Consider the following 27,492-nt stretch of genomic DNA (forward strand, 5'->3'; position numbering starts at 1 on the left):
CTTCCTAAAGACATCCTCCATGGGTAAAGAAGTGGCTAGGCCAGAACAACATTCTGAGAAAAATGGGCCTGGGGGAAACCCAGAAGCCTGGTCAAGCCCTGGGGCAGATGACTCCAAGCACAATGAAGATGCAACTAAGACAATGACATCAAGAGCTACCATCACCTCAACTTAAAGCCCAGCATCTACAAACTAGCTGCATTGATCTTCTTGAATTCTCTCCCACTTCTAGCCCCATAAACTGTGAGCTCCTTGAGGGCAGAGACCATGGGAAGTTCTGTCCAATGCTTTAAAGTCCTAATCCATGTCCTTTTCTCATCAGGAACCATCCTAGTAAATGAACTTCAGGTTCATCTTCCATAAAAGTAATGCCATCAGAAACAATATGTGCACCTGGGTGGCTCAGTTCGTTGAATAACTGACTTTGGCTCAGGTCATGATCTCACAGTTTGTGAGTTCGAGCCCCACATTGGGCTCTGTGCTGACAGCTCAGAGCCTGAAGCCTGCTTCAGATTCTGTGTCTCCCTCTCTCTCTGCTCCTTCCCTGCTCATGCTCTGTGTGTGTGTCTCTCTCAATAATAAATGTTAAAAAAAAAAATTAAAAAAAAATGTGTGCCATTATCAAGGGCCACTAGCATTGAGCTTCTCATTTTCTCCTTAGGGAGTAAGCATTCCAGATAAGGAAGGAAGATTGAACACAGCTGCAAAGCTGGAGAAGGTAGGTGACCTCATGATCCTACTGTTTGGCCCAATTCCTCTAGGACAGAGAACCTATAGAGTTCTAAACATGATTAAAAGGGTGTGTGTGTGTGTGTGTGTTTGTTATTAAGAACAGAACAAAACATCCAGATCTTCCTTCGTGCCAGAACACCTGCGTGTAGCCTCACACCTGGATGAGTGGTGAGTCATTGGAAATGATGAGTCCTCTGACTTCCCTTTTGAGATCAGAGTCTGCTACGGAGCCAGCATTTGCTGATCATGGAGCATGCAGACACTCTGTCTTTCCTAGAAATGAGAAGAAGAAAAATCCCAGAACCAATCCTCTCATTTTACAAATGGAGACCTGACGCCCAGAGAGTTCAGGTGATATGTTCAACATCCCTCAGCAAGCCAGTGGCACAACCAGGACCACATCATGGTTTCCCAACTCATAGTTCTTTCCACTGTAGTAGCTATGGAAAAATTTTCATTTTGCTCCTTGGAGGAGAAGGAAAAAAGGTAGGGAGCACAATATTAAGTTTTTGGATTCTCTGTAGGCTTCAATAACTTCTGTTAACCTGGCCTCCATTATCCTGGCTGTGGTTGCCTTCTGTGGTTTCCTTTCCATGGAAAATTGGGTCCTAAGTCAGTTTTTAGCTTTCAATTGGCTCAGGGTTCTTATCAGGGCTGGTGAAGTCCCCATGCACATGGCTCAGGATCTCTCGGTCTGTAAACAGGCGGAAGGCAATCTGCTCACACTCTCGCTTGGTCCCACATTCAAACAGACACCCAAACAAGCCCTCCTTTTCCAAAGCAGCCAAATCAGAGTAGCCACAGGGCCCGCAGTGCAAGATCCAGGGGTGGGACCAGCAGGCAGCATCCAAGGGGGTCTGATTGAGGTAGATGCCTAAGTTGACCCTCCGCTTCTTACAGGTTGGGTGTGAGTACAAGAGCCATGATTCAGACAGTGTTCCAGCTTCTTGCTCTAGCCTTAGTGATCTGTCCAGTAGAGGGCTCTGCTGAATGGTAGAAGCATCTTTGCCATTAGGGTCCTGGCACCCACGTAAGATCTCCGGGGGCCGGAAACTCACCACACTGCCTTGGCAGCCATGCGGGGGCTCACAGAGCTGTCGGCTCAGGGCTAGTCTCTGAAAGCATTCACCACGGTCATCGCTGAAAGCCTCCGCCCGGCACCTGTTTGGTGTCCGGGCACTGCAATACAGCACGGGGTTGCCACCCCTCCCAGTCACCTCTGCCACTTCGCACTCCACTGTTGCCATGGGCTGAATGAGCCTGCCGTGGTGCCATGTGGCCCCTAGATCATCACTGTAGATCATCAGGGAATGAGGCTTGGCTTTACATGGTAGCCGGAAGCAAAAGAACCAGTAAGGGATGTAGTAGGCATATGCAGGGATGACCAGCCTCCCCGACTGTAGCTGGATGCCATGACCTGGGCCCACAGCGAATGTGGCCCAACGCTTCACCTCTGCACCAATAACCTCTTCAGTCAAGTCCCTCACCTTGCTCCATGAACAGCCAGTGTCTCGACTGCAGATGAAGCAGAGGCGGGCTGCATTCCTGCCTGACATGACCTGCTGACGCTCGGTGACATGGTCTCGCACACAGATGAAGAATAGGTATACACAGCCGCTTTTCTGCTCCCACACAGGACAGGGGTTCATGGTCCGATGCCCAGGTAATGTGGCTTCCATCAGTGGCTTCAAAGGTCCCCACTAGACAAGGGGAAGGGGGAGAGAGCAGGAGTGAGAGACTAATAGGAATACATGAGGCTCATTAAAAGCATTAGTCTTTTTCAGTGATAAGAAAGAAATGATATTAAAATCTATGAAATCATGAAGGCTCAAGTAGTCACTAAATTCTCAAACATTACAGGATGATTTATAAGGCTGGGAAGAGGCAATGCTAGATATTGTATAAGCTGTCCCCTCTGTCTAGAACACTTCCTCACTTTGTCTAGATGCCCAATTCACCCTCCAAACTCAAAAGTCCCCTCCTTTGTAAAGCTTTCTATGAACTTCCTCTGCTCCCCTCCTCTCACCAAAGCAACTGGTAGCTTCCTCTTTGTAGACACAGAAGAGTTACAGAACTTATTATATAATAATCATACTTTTTTATGTGACTGGCTCCCTTCCTAGATTATGAGTCTTTTGAGGAGTGCCCAGCACATGATAGGAGCTAAACAAATATTTTTTAAAAGAAAGAAAAACCAAGAAAAGTAGAAGGAAGTAGAAAAAAAAGAAAAAGAAAAGAAATGAAGAAAAGTAAAGCAAAGCGGACAAATATGAAATTTAGGCAAATAAAGGGAAATTTAAAACAAAGAGTTTTTCCTTCCTCTACTATCCTGGGGAGGCAATTCATAACACTGGCATTAAAAACTCAAGCAAGGAGTCAGAGATACCTAGTTCAAACCAGCCTTCATCACTCATTGTGTGACCTTAGGCAAGTTACTTGAATTTACTTTACCTCAAATTCTTTATCAATGAAGTGGAAAATGTAACAACATGCTCACACAGGAGTTGCTGTAAGGCTAAAATGAGATAATGCCTACTCAGACATATTACAAAGAAAGGCCTAATCTCCTTAATAGATTTTTAAAACTGTATTATAAATAGGTAAAAAAAAAAAAAAAAAAAAATTCCAGAAACCCATCTGAAATGGGCAAAGAGGAAGACCAGACAACTCACAGAAAGAGGAAAAAACAACAAAAACATGTGCAACCTCACACATAAAACAGAAAAGCAAATTAAAATTAAAATTGATGTAGTACCTTTCATCTAACAAACTGGCAACGGCATAAACTTTGACAATATTCTGTTGGCAAAAATGTGAAGAAACAGGCACTCTCTTATATGGACCAAAGTGTAACATGCTTCAACATTTATGTAGGGCATATCAAAATTCCAGATGCATTCATCCTTTCCCAGCATGCCTAATTCTGGGAATTTATCCTAAGGTATATCTGCTCATCAAATTAAGTATATACAAGATTACTCACTGTGGCATTGCTTGGAAAAGCAAAATATCATAAACCCAAATATTCATCAACAGGGGACTGGTTACATGAACACACAATGCAAGAGATGAGAAAAGAAAAAGGAAGGCCTCTACACCTTGAGATGGAAAGATCTCCCTAACATATTGTTAAATGAACAAAGCAAAGTACAGACCAGTGCATGCAGCATGCTACTTTTTGCATCAGAAATATGGAGGAAAAGGGCTTCCTGTAACAGCGAACTAGGTAATTTGAACCAACATTTCCATTGAGACTGGAGATGACAGATAAAATATTAAGACAAAAACATCTGGCTAAAAGCATCAGGGAGGAAACAAGACAATGAGGAATTATAGGCCAAGAACTGAGAGAAGTTCATTCAGAAAGGTTGACCTGGTATTTCAAGTCCTTTTTCCTCTCAGGGTATCTCTGCTAATTCTCAAAGAGATAACTGAAAAGCTGAGAAGCTGAACAATTTGTTTGACAGCCTTATGGGGCTAGGAGGACAAAAATTTGGGGCCCTGGTAAACCCCCATGCTTTAAGATGGAACTTTAAAGAGCTAAATGCAGAGCAAGGGTGAAACTGAAGTAGACTAGCCTTCACAACCACCACTCTAGAAAACTGGCTGGCATTATCTCCTGAAGGGGAACATAAACATACCCTATGATCCAGTAATGACATTTCTAGGCATAAGTCCAGCAAAAATGTATGCACGTATTAGCAAAAACATGTACAAGAATATTCAGAGAAGCCTGTACACAAGAGTTCAGATAAACCTCAAAAATACTGAACAAAAGAAGCCAAACATAAAGAATAAAGATTAAAAACAAGCAAAACTAAACTCCAGAGCTATAAATAAGGATAGTAATTATCTCTGGGAAAGAGAGGGGGGATAAGAGAAGGTTCTGAGGTACTGGTAGTATTCTATTTCTTGAGCTAAGTGATGAGTCCACAAGTGTTGGCTTTGTCAGTTCACAGAGCAGACATCCATGTTTTGTACATTTGACATTTATGTTATGTTTTCTACATATGTGTTACCACTCCACGTTATAAACATTTTAAAGAGGAGTATTGGGGCGCCTGGGAAATCTTGTCACACACTACAACACAAATGAACTTTCAGGACATTATGCTCAGTGAAATAAGCCAATCACAAAAAAACACACCTACTGTATGATTCCACTTACACGAGGTATCCAAAGTATCTAAAAACTCATAAAAACAAAGAAGAATGGTGGTAGCTAGCAGGTGGGGCAGGGGGAAATGAGGGTTGTCCAAAGAGTATAGAGCAGCAGTCTCGATGAAAACGTTGCAGAGATTTGTTGCACCACAATGTGCCCATAGTTAACAAAACTGCAATGTACACTTAAAATGGTTAAGATGGAAAATTTAGGTATATCCTACTACGATTAAAAATTTTTAAATGTTTATTTATTTTTGAGAGGGAGAGAGACAGAGTGTGAGTGGAGGACGGGCAGAGAGAGAAAGGGAGACACAGAATCTGACACAAGTTCCAGGCTCCTAGGTGTCAGCACACAGCCCGATGCAGGGCTCGAACTCACAAACCATGAGGTCATGACCTGAGCCGAACTTGGACACTTAATGACTGAGCCACCCAGGAGCCTCTATCCTACTACAATTTTAAAAAATTTGGGGGGGGGGCACCTGGGTGGCTCAGTCAGTTGGGCATCCAACTTCGGCTCAGGTCATGATCTCGCGGTCCATGTTTAAATAAACATTAAAAGGGGCGCCTGGGTGGCTCAGTCGGTTAAGCGTCCAACTTCAGCTCAGGTCACGATCTCACGATCCGGGGGTTCGAGCCCCGCGTCGGGCTCTGGGCTGATGGCTCAGAGCCTGGAGCCTGCTTCCGATTCTGTGTCTCCCTCTCTCTCTGCCCCTCCCCCGTTCATGCTCTGTCTCTCCCTGTCTCACAAATAAATAAACGTTAAAAAAAATTTAAAATAAATAAATAAACATTAAAATTTTTTTAAATAAAAAATATATATAATGTATTTTTTTTAAACCAGCAAACGTGAAAAAGATTAAGAGGTTTTAGCTGATGGTCTACTTAACATTAGTCAACTGTATTATGCAGCTGCCAAAAAAACAAATGCTACTTTATGTATTAAAAGACTGCATTAAAAGGATAAAAAACAGGATACCCACCTCATTGCTGAGCTGGTCAGTCTATCCTTGGAGCCCTAAATTCAAAGGACCATTCTTTGAAAAAGGACACTGACATCCCAAATCAAATCCCAAAGACAGTAATCACAGCTTTCAAGGGCCCAGAAACGAAATCAAGACTGTGGTCTTAAGAGCCACTAAAAGAATGAAGCTGGCAAGTGCCCAAATCAAAAGACTCAGAATGTATGAATACTGCTTTCAGGTACATCAAAGAGCATTCTCTGGAAAAGGGACTTTCTATTATGTATAGATTGGATGTCCCAGAAGCCGGAACAAGACCAACGGGTAATTATAGAGAAGTACAGGTTGTCTCATTCCAAAAACAAAAGTTAACAGTTGCCACAGGATTAAGTTCCTCATCTGAGGAGTTGTGTAAGCAGATCCTTTATAGAAGATGACTAATGTTGAATTCCTACTATGCAATTGCTATTATTAATTACATTTTATAGATGATGAAACAGAGAAGAGTCAAACGTCCCAGGTCACATGGCCAATAAATGGTAGGTCTTGCCTGACTCCAAAGCCATGTTCTTAACCCCTAAGATATTAGTAGCTACCAAGAGAATACAGAAGATCTCTTTACTGGGGAAGAAGCTAGGCTGATGACTCTTCTAACTTCAAGATTCTACAGACAGATAAATCAGAGAATGGAAGGGATAAAATACAGAGAAGGGAGAATGAGTTCAAGTGGACACATCTGTGAACGTTTCTGAGGTTACACAACAAGCATGGTCCAGTAAAAAGTGCTCAACAGCCTAACTGTCTGCAGTAGAAAGCAGGGCAACACGACCGCAGGCAATGCCTGTCCTGGAGGGAATAAAAAACTAGAACTCCAAGGTAGGCTGCCCCGCTGGGCCTCTCTGGAGGCCAATGATACAAGCAGAGGTGTGGTCCTAGGAAGCAGCCATGAGGAAGGCTCATGACATGATGGGTGAAAGAGCAGGGACTGAAGGTTCCCTAAAGTAAAAATCATTTCCACAAGGAGATGTGAGCAAGTCATCCAGAGCAGAGACAGGGGTTTCTGGCAAGGCCCACATTCAGCAGAAAAGCACTTGCGCTGTAATAGCGAAAAAAGAAAGAAGAAAAAAAAAAAAGTCATCCCTATAGAGGTAATGTTTTCATGGTGATATCTCCATGAGTAGAAAACCAGCAGGATTAGAGTGCCTATTATAAAGATATATATGTTTGTTTACAAAAGGCTCTCAAATCCATGGTCTCATCTGATCCTCACTTCAACCAGCTCTGCAAGAGAAAAGAAAAACGGGATCTGAAATAACCCTATACTCACAGGCCCAAGGGCAGCAATCATTCTTTGCTCTCGAAAAATGCAGTAAAAATGTGCTACTTAGGGGCAAGGGCTCCAACCCCACCTCTGCTGCTTAGTAGGTGTGTGTCTGAGGCAAACCACTTTTAATCCCATTTCCTCCTTTATGATGGGGATAGTATGCACCTCACATAAACCATGCAGAAGGGGGAGGATTGTTGTTATCCTTGCCCCCACCATCTGCTAGTTGTCTTGAACAAGCTACCTATCTCTTGGAATACCAGGATCCCTGATCAGAAAACTGGACTAACGATGCTTCCTTCCTTCCCTGGATGACTTATAAGAACAAAAGAAAATGTGAATGAAAAACACACCACATGTTAGCTGAATTTGAATGAACCGTGGAGGCCTCTGGAATCAGAGATGGAATTTAAAGCCTGTTTCTGCTGTTTTATTACAGCTATGTGACCATGAGCAAAGTAGCAACCTCTCTGAGCTTCAGTTTCGTCATCTGCAAAATGTGACTGACAACCGTGCCTATGTCACAACAGAGTGGTTATTGAGAATCTAATGTGCACCTAGCACACAGGAAGTACTCAGTAAGTGAGAGCCATTGCTTTTACTGTTTCTTTTTTTTCTTCCTCATCTCCCACGCAGGGTTCTTCCAGCACAGATGGGAAAGGGCACAGGCCCTGAAGTGCTCTAAGCAATGTGGAGAGAGATTGAGGCTGAGAGCCAGATCTGGGATCAGGAGTCACCTGTACCGAGTGCCCAGTCCTCAACCCTCGCCTCAGCACCAGGTGGAGAGCATCCTCATCCCTGCTCGTGGAGCGCTTCTCTGCAAAGGCCAGGAAGGTGTGGGTGGGGGGGATGTAGAGCAGGGCTGGGATCCGGTAGGTGATCCCTCTCTTGTCTTCCTGCTGGAACAGAGGGCTGCTGAAGGAGCACGATGTCACTTCTTCCATGACCTCTGCAAGGATAGGAGGCAGCTAAATATGGGGCCATACCCAAATGCTGGCCTGTGCACAAGTTCTGCTCTATCATTCTATTTCTGAAGATCACACACAGGGAGGCACGGATGTACTCAAACGTTTTACTTTTTTGTCCAAAGGTAACACCACGGTCTCAATAGCACAAAGCAAGCAATACGCATGCTCATTGAACAAATCTATCCTCCACACTCTGGGGAAATCCTATGCAGCCTGTGTCAAGTATGTCTTTATGGAGATTCTACATGGGCTGCTGACAAGCATCCAGGGGTATTACCAGCCTGGGTGGTTTCCCATGTCAATTTCTGTGGAGGTTTTAGGTCATTCGGATAATATAAATATAAATCCAAATCCATATGAGGAAAAGCCTGTGGTTAAGAACTCTCTGGGGAAACTTTCCCCCTCTATTAGAGCCTAGGATAAGAGGCAATCTTTATCATCTCTCTGTGTCAGCAAAAAGAATTCTTTTTACCTAGTCCACCATACCAGGGGGTGCAGACTTTCAAGGGACCTAGTTTCACGCAGCGATCTTAGTTCCACTACACCATGCGGGCCCACAGTTTCACTCACTGCAACAGCAGGTCTACTAAAGCCCAAACTTCTAGGTAAGTGAGAGCAGCAAACATCCAGGGCAACTGAGGTCAGGTTAAGGGGCTATCTAGTCTGGTTTTCAGTTTACTCTTGGCTTCTAGGTCCCGGGAATTTCTCTTACTTTCTTGCAATTTCAGCTATAAAGGACTTTGTTATATTTTATCTACAATGTTACAGGTTAGCTAGCCTGTCATAATGCTGAAAATGTAAGTCTGCAGGTACACTTCTCAAAGAAATCAGGGGTTCTACTTCTCAGAGGCCCAAAAAGGGAATCAAGCCAGACAGAAGCAGGCTTAGAATTTTTTTATCTTTCACTGTCATTCAAACCCTTTCATATAAATCACTTGTAAAAATTATCAGACTATAAAAATGAGGCCCAGAAGGCCTTATTCATTTATTTAGTAAATACTTCTGGGTGCCCACTCCAAGTCAGGCCAAAAGGTAGGTGCTGAGGCGACAAAAAGGAATCAGAAGTCCCTGCCTACATCCAAGTGAGGGAGACAGACATACAGGGACAATTACAGTATCATGCAATAAGTGCCACATTAGAGGTCAACATGATAGCGTGTAGGAAAACAGAAAAAGGATCTGTCTAGATCAGGGCAGTGGAGGGTTTCTGGAGAGAAAAAAACTGAGTCAAGTGAACTCCTGCCTCATATCCTTATGCTCTGTGCCTAGAACATTCTTGTTTCACATAACCACAGAGTTCACTCCCTAAACTCCTTCAGCCCTGTTCCAATGTCATCTAATCTATGAGGCCTTTCCTGACAACTCCCCTGCCCCTCTCTATCCCCTCTCTGCTCTCTTCTCCATGCCACTTATCATCCAGATTATACTTGTTTAATATATACTACACAACAGAAGCTCCATAAAGGGCAGGGATGAGTCTGTTCTATTCACCGCTACACCATTATACCTAGAACCATGCCTGGTAATTGATAGGCACTTGACGAATTATCTGTTGAATGACTGAATGAATGAGTGAGCTGGATCTTAAAGGATGAATAGTGAGTCAGCCAACTGAAGGGTGAAAAGGGCAGAGGGGGTGAATGTGAAAAGCCTACAAATGACAGAAAACAGTGAGCTGTGGGGACTGTCGATAGTGCAGCATGACTAGAACAGACTGCAGAAGTGGGACTGAAAAGGGGTCAGCAGATTCCAGGTCCTGGGAGGCCTTGCTACCTTATTAGGGTGTTTATCCCACAGAGAGGGAGCCACTCAAGAGTTTTTGGCAGAGGAATGGCATGATCAAGTATGCATTTTAGACCAATCTCCCAGGTAGCCTGTGGGCAATAAACTGAAAGAAAAAGTTGCACTGCTTTTGGCCACAGGTGTTTAGTGTCAATCAAGACAAACTTATCCAAAGGCATACCAATGATTCACTTGGTCACTTGTTTCTAACTTAAAGAAGAACCGTGACTCACTATCATGAGAGGAATGGGGAGTTAGCCTCCGGAGTCCAGAAGAAAAGCCTCCTCCCCTCACTCCCAATTCTGTGCTCTCAGTAGCAGAATTGAAAAGCAAGTGGGAATTGTCTTCTTCACAAAGTACTAGAGCACACCTCTCTCTCCTCAACTCAGGCTCTCCTGCCAGAGAAGGTCAGGCTCTCCTAAGTAAAGATCTATCCTTGAGCCAAGCTGGCGTGATGGTTAAGAACATAGGATTAGGCCCCCACTAGGACTACCTGACTTTGGGCATGTTATTTAACTTTCCTGATGTTTCAGGATCCTCATATATAAAACTCAGTAGAGTTGTTGAGAGAATTAAGCTAAAAATTGAAGTGGCTGTTACAGAGCCCATGCCATAGTATGAGCTCAATATATGGCAGTTATTATTTTTAGACTGTCAATCACTACACATTCTACAGTTGACCGTTGGACAACACAGGGATTAGGGGTGCTGACCCCAACTCTGGGGGGCATAAACTTTGTGTATCACTTTTGACTCCCCTCAAAACTACAAATAGCCTACTGTTGACTGGAAGCCTTACCAATAACATAAATAATTAACACATATTTTGTATGTATAGATGTATTATATACTATATTCTTACAATAATGTTAGAGAAAAGAAAATGTTAAGAAAATCACAAGTTATAGAAAACACATTTATAGTACTGTACTATATTTATTTAAAAAATGCTTCTTTAAGTGAAACTGCAATTCTAAGCTGTGTTGTTCAAGGATCAAGGGTAGTCTTATTCCTTGAAACCTGTGGATGGTGATGATGATGATGATGATAACAGTTACAACTCTCTTTCTTAAAAGTATTTAAATCCGTCTACGCCTCTGGGAAAGATTGTATTTAAACTCTTATGCGCCCACACATTAATTACAAGTGAATACCACACTATTAATGATCAGTTAACACATGATTATTAGTTCACACCCATGAATTCCCTGGGTGATAATAATAAAGCAAAGAATAGGCATGGAGTGGGGAGGAGCAACTAGGAAAAAGGAGAGGGAGAGGTAGTGGGGACAGCACCAAAGCGGAAGCACAGCTTCTCATATGGGGCTTGATTCACATCCCATCTATACTTCCGTGTGACCTGGTGCTAGTCACTTAATCTCTCTAGGTCTTGGGACTCCTATGCTTGTAAAATGTAGATAATACCTATATAAGATGACCAATATGAAGAACTACTCAAAAGTGCTTTCTAAACTTTAAACCACTATATAAGTAAAAATATTAAAACTTTCGATGTCTTCACAATTTCACTTATGGCTTTGCTATCACTATAACAATTAGAATCACTATCATTAACTTTTTGTTAATTATGGTTATGTTGATCATGGTGACGACAGTGGTAAGCAGCATAGATGACTCTGGCACTGAAACCCAAACTTTAACACAAACCATATACTGGGAACTAAGGATAGAGAAGGATTAGATACAGTTCTGCTTTGGTGTTGTTCATGTTAGCAGAGAACTCAAGCTATTAATTGCTACTCCATATAATCCTCCCTGCTCTCTTACTGGGAGAGAGTATAGTGTAGCCTGGACTTTGAAGTGTAATGTGCTTTGACACTTACTAGCAAGTCATTTTATCTGAGTCTCTTTTTTCTCACTTGTAATGAGGATAATGCCACTTATTTCTCAGCATAAAAGAACAACGTAATTTCAAAGACTCCAATTAATTCAGTGCAGCAGGCAGCCATCAGTGAACCCCAGAAAGAGGCCTCCCTAACTCATTTATTTATTCCTAACAATTAATATTTAAAAAGCACCCATCCTTTATCAGGCCTGTTGAGATCCAGCACTCCAAATCCCTCTCATTGTACACATGGGAAAACTCAGGCCCTCGGAGGGGAATAAGCTTGTATTAGGCCACTTAAGTTAGTAGCAGCAAGCCTGGACCAAGATTCAGGTCTCCTAAGTTGCAGCTCGGGACACTCTACAACCCATACAACCCTTTCTGGTAAGGGCTGCCCCTGGCTCGGTTCCCTTTCATCTCTAAAATGGTAATTCTACGGTTTAGGTTTGGCTTCGTTGGAAGGAAAACAAAAATAGACTAGCCAAGAATACTCTCTGGCCATGTCTGAATTCCTGGCCCACTGGAGGGCTCTGACTCAATATTCCCCTCAGACTGGATTTCCTAAGCCCAGGCGGTGCCGCCGAACCTGTCCCCACACTCAGAGTGCCCCACTTTTCGGGATCTCTGCAATGTCGCAGCCCCGCTCACCTTCACGGGACCCCGGCTCCTCCATCTCTCTCGAGCAGAGCTGGGCGCCGGGCAGCTCTCAGGTCTCGGACACCGAAGCGCGGGAGAATGAACCACGCAGGGGGGAGAGGGAGAGAGACTGCGGAAGACACGGAAGCAACACGAAAACTGAAAAAAAAAAAAAAAAAAAAAAGGGCGACACGGCCACGGAGAGAAGGAAACACCGACAGACCCGGACGTCCAGACTACCCAGCCGGGAAGCGAAGGCGGGGACGCGTGGAGGCTGCAGCGGGCCGGCGGTTGGACCCGCAGTTGGCCGCTGCCCAGAGTCGGCCCCGCCCCCATGGGACGGGCGCAGGCGAGGCCCCGCCCCCTCGCTGCCCCGCCGCCACAGTCCTTCCTCTCCCGCGCCCCTAGCCCAGTCCCAGACACCGTGTGGACCTGCCCCTTGCTCTCCCCGACCACCACCAGCTCCAGCTTAGCCCCGAGATTGGCTTTGGCTCAGGCCCTGGGCCTACCTCTGCTCCCGTGGGCCGGGCAGCAACCTGGCTCCGCCCCCCACCCATTTCCTCCCCCTTCATCCCTCCCCTCAGTCCCCTTGCCCCACGCTCGTATCTATTGGTTGCCTGTCAGCTCATAAGTATCACCGCCTAAAATTTCCCCGAACAGCCTGGGAGTCCAGCAAAGGTTCCGGCCCGCAAGAAAGAACTCCACAAAAAGAACCAGAGATCCAGAGCATTAGACGAACCCCTCCCCCCTAAAAAAATTAAAATTATATGTTATTTTGTACGTGTGTACATGATTATATGTTGACAAAATAATAGTATTATAATCCATTGAATAAAACCCATGAGTTCATATTGACATAATTCTATAGAATTCCAATTAATAAATGTGGACTCTGCTCAGACGATTTGAACACAATATAGCTTATTCTGAACACCTGCTTTTCTTCTGAGTCTGGAGTTTTGGTACATGCCAGGCAGAGGGTGCCAACATACCAGTCCCCAATAAAACTGCTGAGTCTCCAATGGATTCCCTAGGCAGAAACATGGTACACATGCTGCATTTTCCTTGCTGGGGGAAAGTGTGCTTAGTGCAACCCCTCAGGAGAAGGAGAGAGCATACGAAATACACATGGATTCCTTCAGACTCCACTTGTGTCTTTTTCTCTTACGATCCAATGTGTCTTTACTACATTGCTGTAATAATGTTGCTGTGAGTGCAACTATTAGGCTGAGTCCCGTGAGTCATTCTAGTGAGTCTATGAACCTAGGGGTGGTCTTGGGAACCCTTAACCAAATACCATATATAGTTTTAAAACTTGTAAAACAATACCATATAGTGTTGAAGAAAATGCATAGGAATAATAAATACTAAATTCAGGGGAGTAGTTACTTCTGAGAGTGCAGGGAGTAGGACATGATTAAGGATACCCAAGGGACTAATTTTTTAAGGTGGTTCATTTTATTATTCTGTAAACCTTATTATTTGTCTAAAACATTTGTTTTTAAAGATTGGCTCCCACAAAGTCCTAGGGCTCTTCACCCAGACTTCTCCAAACTCACAATCACCAATTCTGTAGATCAATCACCAAGTCAATTTTAGAAAAATATCTAAAGCTAATGCCAAATTTCTGTCAATTCTTTGACTGGTGGTCTTGGTCTTATGCCTGAGACAGTGAGTTGCAATCTCTATATTTGGAGGCGATAAGATCTTGGCTCAAATCCAGACTTCCCACTCCCTAGCTCAGTGTCCTTGGCAAGTTATTTAACTCCTGTGCCTCAGTTTTCTCATCTGTAAAATGGGCACTCTTGGCACTAATCCTCATTCATGGCTCAAATGAAACAAGTTTCACTTCCTGTAACCTCCTAGGCCTCCATGTTAAAATAGTTACTCCTCTTCCAACCATCACAGTACCTTACAGATCACTTCTGATGAATTTTGTTTGCCACTCTATTGGCCACCCTGATTGATCTGACAGAAATGGGACTTAATCCATCCTAAAAGGATAGTATCAACAAAACTCCAAGCAACAGTATGAGACCAATCTGCAGAACTGACCTTACCCATACCCAAGGGCCAGGGCTCAACTAGGCAGAAAAACAAACAACATAAAAAAACAAACAAGAAAACCAACCAACCAACCAACCAACCAACCATAAGCCATCAAGGTCTGCTTTAGAAAGCTGGGTGCCATTCTCTTATATCTGTATTGACCTTAAACCCAGCCTGAGGCATTAATCTGGGTACAGAGAATGTATTAGTGTTTGCAGACTCTACCTGGGCCCACAAGGAAGTCAAGGGCAATTCTATCATCCATAACCACAGTGAACTGAGGCTCACCCAAATGCCTTCCAGGGCTGAGGTGGTATCATTGTTGCCTTCAGCTAAAGTCAGGGATGAATTTCATATCAACATTTCAAATAGGATGACCCTCAAGATAGGATAACTTCTTGCAGAAGGTGCATAAATAAATCAGCCAACCCTCCGGGAAGTTCCCCTTTGTAACCAAAGGCAGCTTCATCTTGGAGGAATCTCTACAGTCATCTGAGGGCTACATGATCTAATGGTGCTTCTTCTTTAAACACTTGAAGGTTGCTTATGACCCTCCCTACGGAACAAGGCACCATGTTTTCAGGGAGGGGGCAAGTTAATGCCTGACTTCCACATAGAAGGTATAGTTCTGAGGTCATATGTGATACCCCTGTTTACAATTGTTGGGACCTCCTAACTGGGACCTATTATTAATTAGGGGACACAGGTTGACAGTGTCACTAATGACGCCTCCTGGTACCTGGTAGGCTTCAGAGTCCCCATCCACTTAAGTATGATTGAAACCAGGCCTTATTTTTGGAAAGACGGTCTGATGGCAGTTGGCCCAAACTGTCCCATACGTCCACACCAACAGTGAGGTGGCATTTGTCCACCCCATAAGGAAACAGCAATAGGTACAAGAATGGGGGTGACGGAGGCATGTAGAGGTTGTGCATTTTACAGAGAGGAATAGGAGCTGCAAGTGCACCTGATGTTTCCGATAGACTTCGCAGTAGGTTAAAGGGAATGACTATCAAATTGTGGTCACAGCCATCTAGTGGGGGATGTCAAACCAAGTAGTCAGTCAAGTTTATGGAGTTTGCAACAGCTTGGTAGAATTGTACTAGGCCATTTTCCTTTCAGAGAAAGGCTCTAGAGGTGACTCTTTTTCCAAATGTCATGATCTAGGACCATGTCAAACCAACGAGAGAATCCAAGTGCCTGAAACAATTCAATGAGAACCAGAATTCAATGTGACTAGGCTGCCACCTGGAAGTTGTAGTAACAAGGTTGGCCTGGGGATGCTGTTAGGGCAAATATAACATCATGCCTAACAATAGTCAGGGCTGAAAACAGAATTTTCAGGATAAATCTACACAACACTCTCCAATCCCTCTCATTTTGATCATTACACCATAAGCAGCTATGAGAGTTAATTTTATGCATCGATTTGACTGGGACACGGGGTCCCCAGATATTTGATTAAGCATTATTCTGGGTATGTCTGAAGATGTTCCTTGATCAGATTACCATTTGACTCAGTAGATCCAGTAAAGCAAACTGCCCTGTCAAAAATAGGTGGGTTTCATCCAATCTGTTGGAAACCTGAATAGGACAAAAGTTGGGGTAAGGGAGAATTCACTCTATCTGCCTGTCTTCAAGCCAGGAAGTGAACCTTTTCCTCCTCCTGAACTGAAACTTATACATCAGTTCTCTTCGTCCTTAGGCCTTTATTTTTTTTTATTTTTTTATTTTTAAATTTTTTTTTTTAACGTTTATTTATTTTTGGGACAGAGAGAGACAGAGCATGAACGGGGGAGGGGCAGAGAGAGAGAGGAAGACACAGAATCGGAAGCAGGCTCCAGGCTCTGAGACATCAGCCCAGAGCCTGACGCGGGGCTCGAACTCACGGACTGCGAGATCATGACCTGAGCCGAAGTCGGACGCTTAACCGACTGAGCCACCCAGGCGCCCCAAGCCTTTAGATTCAGATTGGAACTACACCACAGGCTCTCTCGATCTCCAGCTTGCCAAGAGCAGATCCTGGGACTTTTCAGCCTCCATAATCACGTGACCCATTTTCTTATAACACATCTCTTTATATATTCATGAACATATTCATTCTTTTTTTTCTGGAGAATCTTAATACTGCAGTAAAGACAAAGTGACCACTTTCTGGGGACAGCCACATTCAGTGGCCAAACTGCTTTACAAAGGTGTATTGACCAGGACAAGGTAAGTGAAGTAGTCAGAAATCTTGTGACTGTAGGCTGTTTTTTCAGTAGGCTGTCCCAACATTCAACAATAGTCGATGCCTATGGATGGAAGAGTGGAAAGTCAATCAAATACTTTGATTATCAGCCCTCTGCTGTTGAGTGGTTTTCACAATAAAGATTCACCACTGTCAGAATGTATGTGGTCAAGAAAAACAAAATCATGAGACAGATTAGTTTCAAGATCAAAACAGGGTAGAGTTGGCTGATTGATTAGAACAGCAACACTGTAACCTGAAAAAGTATCCTGTTGAAGCACTATTGGTAACCTCAAGAGGGAACCAAAGGCCTGACAGAGTTAGTCAGCCAGAAGTGGATGGAGGCCGTGCCTGGGCTATGTGGCTTCACTCATGGCTAGACTAACAGGACTTTTTTTTTTTCTTTTTTTAATGTTTATTTATTTTGACAGAGAGAGACAGAGAATGAGTGGGGGCGGGGCAGAGGCAGAGACACAGAATCCTAAGCAGGCTCCAGGCTCTGAGCTGTCAGCACAGAGCCTGACGCGGGGCTCGAACTCAAAGACCACGAGATCATGACCTGAGCTGAAGTCGGAGGCTCAACCGACTGAGCCACCCAGGCGCCCCTAGACTAACAGGACTTTTAACAGGAGTCACAAACCTGGCATGTAGTGGTAGCCTCTGCACCAGAAGCATGAAACTTTTACTCTGTGCCCAGGCTATGATGGTGCATGTAATGTCATATCTGGTATGATGATGGATACAGGCAATGATGGTGGCAATCTGAGTGGTTACAGGCTCTGTCAGCAGTTTGATTCCAGTTAGTCTTCAGTGAATAAGCCCCCACTGTGAGCATCTACATGAGTGATCCAGACAGTTCAACTAATAGCTGCAATTCATTTTTAGTTTGTGGCCCCCAAGAGTGTCTTTAATCTGACAGTCTATGTCTGCCAAGTGATAGACCATAGCCCGAGTCAGTAAAAATATAACATGTTTGGTCCCTAAGGAATGCTTAGAATGAGGGTCATAGCCTTCAACTCAGCCCATTGTGCTGACCAGCCTTTACTGTAGTCAGTTTCCAGAAACATCACTTGACACCGACAGCTCTTAACTTAGCTGGACCATAAGTGAACCAGGCCCAGGCATCTGACTGGGAAAGTCTCTGTAATCAAGGGCCCTTTTGAGCCAGTGGCTTTGCTTCAGGCAGCTGAGTCTTGGAATACAGTCTTTCCAAAGGAGTGGGTATCACTTTTTCAAGTAAAACTAAGATGGGCAGCGGCTGCATCCCCAAAATGCATCATTTCCATTTGACTAGGGAAGGCTGCTGGGCTTTTTGTTAATTTCAAGTTTGAGTTCATGTCACCCAAAGTGGGGATGTTAGGCCAGGTACCAGGCTTCTACAGGTCGGACATCATTTCAACAATAGCTCAGTAGTAGCCTCCCAGCTGTCCAACTTTTTCAAAGGGTGTACTTGGTGCCTGCAAAGGATACGTGGCACTGCTATATTAGGAAATGGGCTGAGTACTCCAGCAGTCACCAAGTTCTCACCTAACTAAAGCTGTTGATTTTCCTTTCTCACCTCTTAGGATTCTGTATTTTGTTATGCTACTCAAGAGGAAACAGGAATCACTTCTCTATAAGCAGTAGTCCCTGAATGGGAGACTTGCAAACTTTCACACTTCAATTTAATGTATAATTGCTGTCAATAACACATTACTGTGAAAGCCATACAACAGTAACACTGAGCCGGTGTAGAGGTTCCCCTACAGTTATTTAGTTTTCCTTTCCTACTACAGACTTTGCCCAAACCCTGCCAGGTGAAGTCAAGCACTCCCCCACTCCCCCCACCAACTACAGGCACTCAGACCAAGCAATCTGAGACCGATATTGCAAGGCACAGCCACAGCCACCAAGAAATCATGTTCCAACCCAAGAGTTTGAGGAAGTCACAGGAGTAGGAGAGGCTAGCCTGCAGGGGGCAGCTGGGTCAGCAGGAAAGTCTTTTCTCTGACTCCTGCTCTGGGGTCAGTGCTGCCTTTTCCCTAGTTACCTCTTGGCTCTGAGGAGCACCTAGGGTTCAGGGGCTATTTTTTTGTTTGCCCACCTTGCATACTACCATGGATCTGCCCCCACAGTCCTTGGTACTTCTGACCATTCCTGTGCCCAGGGCTCCCTGTGCCCATGGGACCAAGTAGGATGGTGACTTAGATGCTTATATTCAGTAGAGTTGTTAAAAGGGAGTCCCTCTCCTCCTCAAAGATCCCCAACATAAATAGCTTCTTTCCTTAAAACAAAGGGAGAAAAGGATCAGGGGTTATAGAGACTGGCCTTGTGCCAGTAAACAAGGTCATGTATTTACTTTCACTTCAAATGGCTACCTGCTTGGTCATAACAAACTCCTAATATATTTGGTCCATTCAAACTCTGTATCTTTGTTGCCATTTATTTTACCTTCGGGGAACCCTCTACTCATCAGCCACAGCCATAGAGCCTTCAGCTGGGGCCACAGGCTTACTGCCTTGTTGTCAAAACATTCTTTCCTCCTCCTGTCCAGAAAAGAGTGAACAACAACCTAAGTACCATTTGGGCAATGTGTTTCAATCCTACCTCTTGCTGTTTTGCCTCAAAAATTTCATTAACAGGTGGGACAGTGAAGGACCCTTACCCACTTGCTCAGCAGTATTTCCTACCAGACCCCAGGTTATTTTCTCACATCCTCTCACCCGACCCATGTCCTTTCTCTTGTAGAAAGCCATGGCTACCTGTATCCTGTCCTTGTTACCCAAACTGTCAGAGTAGCCTATGAAAGGGCTACAATTTTATCCTACTTGCAACTAACAGGTTAGCCTACTATTTTATCATGGATACTGGTAGAAGCCATGAGACTCCCAGATCAAACACAAAGAACTTTTACACTTACAGGAAGCAATGTGAGCAGGTTTGTGCTAGTTCTTCAAGCCCCCCTCTCCAACAAAAGTGACTAGGGGTAGGTCTAGATAGATGGATGCCTACACATGCAGGGGGATGTGTCACAGGAAAAGAACACTGAGCTTGGGAGAGTCAACATTTTTATAGTGCAAAGTAGGGAAGAGACATTACTTCAATTCTCAAGATTGCTTACTGCCAGAACACTAAGATATCCCCCAGGCAGTGGTCAGGGTCTTACATTCACATGAAGTGAGAACATGCAGGGGTGCTCAGGGCTCATGGTAGATTGCTTCTCCTAACAGTTCTTCATTCTCTAGTGGGTCCCCTTTAACAGCATGATAAGCCAAATCCAGGGAACTAAGAGCTTGAATACTACTCAATATTCATCAATGGTTTCCCATTGTCATAGGGTTTGACACAGGGAACTCTTCCCAAAGGGCCAAAGCTCCCTCACAGCAGTCAAGACCCCCTGCAAAAAGTTCCCAGTCCTTTACTGTGGTCTCTGAACAGATCTAAGCTTGGCCTGATAAATTGTAGGGGGGGGTTGGCTGTTAAGACAACTCAACAGTTGCCATTCTTCCTTAATAGGCATTCTGTACCCGAATCCCTTCTCTCGCAAGCAAACCAGCTGAAGTTTAGAAAATTCACCTGGTTTCTGCCCACAGAGGTAAGGGATTTCCCTCTTTTCGTGCTCCTGTAGGGATGTGTCTGTAACTGCTGTCTGAAAGGAGGAGGAACCTGCTGCCCACTCATGATGAATATTAGTGTCACTAGTTATAATAGGGTGGAGAGCCAAGGCTACCAGATTAGTGAGGAAATCCATTAATGGTGGGATTGGCCGACTGGAAAGTAAGCAACAACCAGGACACCTTCTGAGCAACTACCTGCCTCTGAACCTACTTTCCCAGTACTCTGAGCTTGCAACCATCTTCTCCAACCCTATTTCTAACAGGGAATAATGTATTTAAATGTATTTATGGATTTCCGGAGGAGACAAGATAGCAGAACAGCATGGAAGTTTTTTTTGTGTCTTGCGTCCGTGAAATACAGCCAGATCAACACTAAACCATCTTGCACACCTAGAAAACTGATTTGAGGATGAACACAATAATCTGCACAACATGAAGCACAAAATTAAGCAGGTACGCAGTGCGGACAGGTGAACTGGGGAAGAGAGAAGCCGCAAAGGGCAGGGAGCTGTTTTTGCTTGCAGACAGAGATGGGGGGGGGGGGCGGGGAGTATGAGAAAAGCACCCTCCCCCAAAGCAGCTGGAGAGAAAGTGGAAAAGTGGAAACAGCCGCAGGGACTTAACTAAAAAAGGGAGAAAGGAGAGGGTTTAAATTCCATTAAGGCTCTATAAACAGGGGGAACAGAGTCTGAAACTCCACAGCTCAATACCTGGTGGTGCTCTGGTGGGAAGGGCGAATCTCCAGGAGCAGAATAGCGTCTGGGAGGTCCACGGGCCACACAGAGAGAAGCAGTTCCATTGCTGGAAGGACATTTGGTAGAGACTGTGTGGCCGCCTGGTCGCAGCAGACCGCAGAGAACACCCACATTCGCTGGTGCTGGAACAAGGTCGTTAAGGGTGAAACCCGGTACCAGATGTATGTTGTGATTTTCCATAATCCCTGAAACGCTGGTGCTATATGATCGTGTTAACTTTTTCTGGGGCAGGCTGGCACCCAGTTGCAGTCTCCGGGCATCGGCAGCAGCACAGTCCTGCAAATATTCCTGGGTGTGGCCGGCACTGGCCATTGCTCGGTGAGACCCTCTCCCAAAGGATCTGAGCGGGTCAAAGCCACAGTCCCTCAGAATTGAGGGGTCAGGAAATACAGCCGCATCTGAGATAAAACCCAGGAGAGAGGTGCCTCCTGGCAAACTGAAGGCTTGGTCACAGACAGTGTAAAAGCAGGGAGTGGATAGAAGCCAGAGACAAAGGACAGGTGTGCGATTGCTGGCTGGGGAGAGCACAGAGTTCCCACACTTGAGACTGAATAGCTGGGCGACGCCGTTTTCACTCCTCCCGCGCATGCGCACACCCACCTACAAGCACCATAGCAATGCACCCAGTAAGGTAAGCAGTGCCATCTAGTGGAGAATGGAGCCATTTAAACTAAGCCCCGCCCAACCGGGCCAACCTCACTTTTCAGGAACACAAATCTCGCCGCCTGCTTAGTTTATGGACTATAAAGTGCTTCATAGTTTGACCTCTAGGGGAAAACGATGTAGTTTCAATCGTATTTCAGTCTGTTCACTGGTACAGCTATTCAAATTTTTTTTTCTTTTTCATGAATACAGAAAGAGAAAAGAATTATTTTTATTTTCAGTTTTTATTAAAAATATTCTTCCTTATTATTTTCTACTATATTTTTTACTTTTTTTTATATTTTTCAAATTCTATTTTACTTCCATCATTTCATTTCACTGTATTCATTTTCTCAAATTTTTGAATGTTTTTTTTCTTTTTTATCCCTTTTTTTTCCTAATCTATTAAACTCCTTTCAAGAACCAGACCACAACACACCTAGGATCTATATTATTTATTTGATTTTGTGTGTGTGTGTTGTTTTTAATTTTTTAATTTTTTTTTTACCTTATCAATTCCTTTTCTTCAAAATGACGAAACGAAGGCATTCAATCCAAAAGAAAGAGCAGGAAGAAATGACAGCTAGGAACTTAATCAACACAGATACAAGCAAGATGTCTGAACCAGAATTTAGAATCACGATAATAAGAATACTAGCTGGGGTCAAAAACAGATTAGAATCCTTCTCTGCGGAGATAAAAGAAGTAAACGCTAGTCAGGATGAAATAAAAAATGCAATAACTGAGCTGCAATTTCGAATGGATGCCACAGCAGCAAGGATACGAGGCAGAGCAGTGAATCAGCATTATAGAGGACAAACTTATGGAGAATGAAGCAGAAAAAAAGAGAGAGACTAAGACAAAAGACCACAATTTAAAAATTAGAGAAACCAGTGACTCATTAAAAAGGAACAACATAAAAATCATAGGTGTCCCAGAAGATGAAGAGACAGAAAAGGGGTAGAAGGGTTACATGAGCAAATCATAGCGGCAAACTTTCCTAACCTGGGGAAAGACACAGACATCAAAACCCAGGAAGCACAGAAGACTCCCATTAGATTCAACAAAAACTGACCATCAACAAGGCATATCATAGTCAAGTTCACAAAATACTCAGGCAAGGAAGAATCATGAAAGCAGCAAGGGGAAAAAAGCCCTTAACCTACAAGGGAAGACAGATCAGGTTTGCAGCAGACCTATCCACAGAAACTTGGCAGGCCAGAAAGGAGTGGCAGGATATATTCAATGTGCTGAACTGGAAAAATATGCAGCCAAGAATTCTTTATCCAGCCAGCAAGAATATCATTCAAAATAGAAGGAGAGATTAAAAGTTTCCCAAACAAAAATTAAAGAGGTTTATGACCACTAAACCAGCCCTGCAAGAAATTTTAAGGGGGACTCTCTGAGAGGAAAAAAGATAAAAAAAAAAAAAAGATCAAAAGCAACACAGACTAGAAAGGACCAGAGAACACCACCAGAAACTCCAACTCTACAAGCAACATAATGGCAATAAATTCATATCTTTCAGTACTCACTCTAAACGTCAATGGACTAACAGCTCCAATCAAAAGACATAGGGTAACAGAATGGATAAGAAAACAAGATCCATCTATATGCTGTTTGTAAGAGACCCACTTTAGACCTAAAGACACCTTCAGATTGAAAGTAAGGGGACGGAGAACCATCTATTATGCTAATGGTCGACAAAAGAAAGCTGTAGTAGCCATACTTGTATCCTTGATACTTTTATCAGACAATCTAGACTTTAAAATAAAGACTGTAACAAGAGATGAAGAAGGGCATTATATCATAATTAAGGGGTCTATTCACCAAGAAGACCTAACAAGTGTAAATATTTATGTTCCAAATGTGGAAGCACCCAAATATATAAATCAATTAATCACAAACATAAAGAAACTCATTCATAATACCATAATAGTAGGGGACTTCAACACCCCACTTACAGCAATGGACAGATCATCTAAACAGAAAATCAACAAAGAAACAACGGCTTTGAATGACACACTGGACTGGATGGACTTAACAGATGTATTCAGAACATTCCATCCTAAAGTAGTGGAATATACATTCTTCTCCAGTACACATGGAACGTTCTCCAGAATAGATCACATAATGGCACACAAATTAGCCCTCAACAAGTACAAAAAGACTGAGATCATACCGTGCATATTTTCAGACCACAATGCTATGAAACTTGAAATCACCCACAAGAAAAAATGTGGAAAGGTAACAAATACTTGGAGACTGAAGAACATCCTACTAAAGAATGAATAGGCTAACCAAGCAGTTAAAGAGGAAATTAAAAACTACATGGAAGCTGATGAAAATAACACCACAGCCCAAAACCTCTGGGACGCAGCAAAGGCAGTCCTAAGAGAGAAGTATATAGCAATCCATGCCTTCCTAAAGAAGGAAGAAAGGTCTCAGATATACAACCTAAACTTAACACCTTAAAGCTTGGAGCTGGAAAGTAAAGAGCTGGAAAAAGGACAGCAAATAAAACCCAAAAGCAGAAGGCAGGAAATAATAAAGATTAGAGCAGAAATCAATGCTATCAGGGGGAAAAAAAAAAAAAAAAAAAAAGAGATCAATGAAACCAGAAGCTGGTTCTTTGAAAGAATTAACAAAATTGATAAACCCCTAGACAGTTTGATCAAAAATAGAAAGGGAAGGACCCAAATAAATAAAATCAAGAATGAAAGAGGAGAGATGACAACCAATACAGCAGAAATACAAATAAGAGGAGAATATTATGAGTAATTATACACCAATAAAATGGGCAATATGGAAGAAATGGACAAATTCCTAGAAACCTTTAAACTACCAAAACTGAAACAGGAAGAAATAGAAAATTTGAACAGACCCATAACCAGTAAAGAAATCGAATTAGTAATCAAAAATCTCCTAAAAAACAAGAGTCCAGGGCCAGATGGATTTCCAGGGATTCTACCAAACATTTAAAGAAGAGTTAACATCTATTCTCTTGAAGCTGTTCCAAAAAATAGAAATGCAAGGAAAACTTCCAAGTTCGGTCTATGAAGCCAGCATTACCTTGATTCCAAAACCAGACAAAGACCCCACTAAAAAGGAGAACTACAGACCAATTTCCCTGATGAACATGGATGCAAAAATCCTCAACAAGATATTAGCCAATTGGATCCAACAGTACATTAAAAAAATTATTCACCACGACCAAGTGGGATTTATACCTGGGATGCAGGGCTGGTTCAACGTCCACAAAACAATCAATGTGATTCACCACATCAATAAAAGAAACAACAAGAACCACATGATCAACTCAATAGATGTAGAGAAAGCATCTGACAAAATAGGGTTTTGATAAAAACCCTTAAGTAGGGATAGAAGGACCATACCTTGAGATCATAAAAGCCATATATGAAAGACCCAATGTTAATATCATCCTCAGTGGGGAAAAACTGAGAGCTTTCCCCCTAAGGTCAGGAACAAGACAGGGATGTCCATTCTCGCCACGGTTATTCAACATAGTATTGCAAGTCTTAGCCTCAGCAATCAGACAACACAAAGAAATAAAAGGCATCCAAATAGGCCAGGAGGAGGTCAAACTTTCATTCTTTGCAGATGACATGATACTCTATATGGAAACCCAAAAGATTCCACCAAAAAACTTCTAGAACTGATCCATGAATTCAGCAAAGTTGCAGGATATAAAATCAATGCACAGAAATCGGTTGCATTCCTATACACCAACAATGAGGCAACAGAAAGAGAAACCAATGAATCAATCCCATTTATAACTGCACCAAAACCCATAAAATACCTAGGAATAAATCTAACCAAAGAGGTGAAAAATCTATACAATGAAAACTATATGGGAAAAGTATCCCATGTGCTGGTAGTTGCTGGTAGCAACTACGTGGATGGAACTAGAGGGTATTTTGCTAAAGCAAAATTAGTCAGAGAAAGACAAATATCATATGACTTCACTCATTATCAGGACTTTAAGATACAAAACAGATGAACATAAGGGAACGGGAAGCAAAACTAGTATAAAAACAGGGAGGGTGACAAAACATAAGAGACTCTTAAATATAGAGAACAAACAGAGGGTTGCTGGAGGGGTTGTGGGTATACATTTCCAGCTATAAAAGGGGTATAAAAGAGGTATACATTTCCAGCTATAAAATAAGTCACAGGATGTAAAGTACAGCATAGGGAATATAGTTAATATTATAATAACATTGTATGGGTTCAGATGGTGAGCACTGAGCATTTCAGAATGTACAGAAGCATCGAATTACTATGTTGTACACCTGAAACATAATATTGTATGTCAACCATACTTCAATTTAAAAATAAATAAATAAATTGGGGGAAAAAATAAATGTATTTATGCATTTCAAACTCTCATTCTGAATCAGGGGCCATAGATAACACCAGACTGTGAAAAAGATCCAGGGCACAAAAAAAGGTTATGAATCCTTGCAATTATTCTTAAAGTAGGTGTCGACATCAGAAGTCATCTGAGTTGAGCACATGTACCTTTGGGCTGGGTTGTTAAGAATATTCTATTTCATGAGGCTGTCAGCAGCAACAGGATGGATAAGCCCTACAAAGAATATTGTGATTTAGCAGTATTCTCAGATGGTTTCCATCAGGGAGACAAAGTTTGGGCTAGGGAGAGGAGTATCTAGCCAGGGGTAAACAGTTGTTGAGAGAAAGGACTCTCAACTTAGGAGGAACCTGGACCCCAAAAAATACCACTGGTGTGTATTCAAAGGAACTCTGCATTTTCTGCCATTCTATCAGGTTGTTCCGAAGCAAAAAGACTGTTTCTAAAACAAAGATATGTAAAAGCATCAAACATTAAATACATGTTAGCAGTTGAAATTTGCAAATAACATTAGATACCTTTCCCCATTCTCCTCAGTCTTCTATATTTTGGAAGATGCAAGTCCATCCTAGGTGGGTGTGGGGAGTTGACAGCCAGGAGGAAAATGTGATGGGGGTCAGAGTTTCCCAGTGGAAGGGGTGCTGCAGACCTACTCAAGAGGGAGAAGAGCAGCCAAGTGACACTCAAAATGGGCTGGGGTGACCACTGGCTGCTGTAGGTGCTGAAAGCTGGCGAGAGGTGCTCTGCAGCCCCACAAACGCACGCTGAGGCTTGAGCCTGTTCAAGTGATGGAAACTGTCATAAAATACCCCAAGTGGGGCAGGGGGTGGGAAGAGGGGCTGACCAAGTGCAACACATGGCCGGGCTGCTAACCCACTTCTTTATTTAGAAAATCATACTGCCTCAAATGGTTTCTGGAGTCAGGGAAAAAAATCCTTAAGAGATCCATGCAGTTTATGAAATCTCAAAGTGGGGTTTATGGGCAGATTGAAGGGATTACAGGACTTGTATCTTCATATTCCTAAGAAGTGTTTTCTATGTGGGGCATGTCTGGGGGTAAGGAGCCTAAATCATCTCAAAAGATACTTTTGATCTTTTGATCCAAAACTTCTTTGACAGGGCCAGATACTTCTGAAAGAAGAAACGAGATTTGTTGGAGGTCACAAGTTAGAATAAAGTTGGAAAACAACCCAGGTTTCTGGTCTCTCTCAACTTGAGGACCTACTTTTCCCCCCTCTCCCCTAAACTCACTCCTCCCTTGGAATAGTGAAAAACTAGAAACAAACATATCTTCTAATAGGGAAATAGTTACAATGTTTATACTCTGGTAGATTATGCAACTATTAAAAATGAGTCTGACCTGGGGTGGCTGGCTGGCTCAAGTGGTAGAGCATAGGATTGGTCTTGAGGTCA

At 43.1% G+C, this 27,492-nt stretch overlaps 1 protein-coding gene and 1 long non-coding RNA gene across 2 annotated transcripts in view; one reads left to right on the forward strand and one right to left on the reverse strand.

Annotated features, from left to right (window-relative positions):
* Positions 1-10,725, forward strand: part of LOC122231116 — a 23,048-nt gene extending 12,323 nt beyond the window's left edge. Inside the window, exons 2-4 of the long non-coding RNA XR_006208268.1 lie at positions 662-718; positions 7,819-7,961; positions 8,091-10,725. This is a non-coding gene — a long non-coding RNA (uncharacterized LOC122231116). The remainder of the gene's footprint in view (positions 1-661; positions 719-7,818; positions 7,962-8,090) is intronic.
* Positions 550-27,488, reverse strand: NEU3 (neuraminidase 3). Its single transcript, XM_007080837.3, is given in 6 exon segments — positions 550-2,432; positions 7,920-8,131; positions 12,427-12,459; positions 12,462-12,544; positions 21,000-21,166; positions 27,166-27,488. Coding segments are annotated over 5 exon segments (1,566 nt in total). The 5' UTR covers positions 21,158-21,166; positions 27,166-27,488; the 3' UTR covers positions 550-1,352.
* Positions 27,489-27,492: the final 4 nt, after the last annotated feature.

The sequence above is a fragment of the Panthera tigris genome, chromosome D1 (assembly GCF_018350195.1).
Source record: "Panthera tigris isolate Pti1 chromosome D1, P.tigris_Pti1_mat1.1, whole genome shotgun sequence".
Taxonomy (NCBI): Eukaryota; Metazoa; Chordata; class Mammalia; order Carnivora; family Felidae; genus Panthera; species Panthera tigris.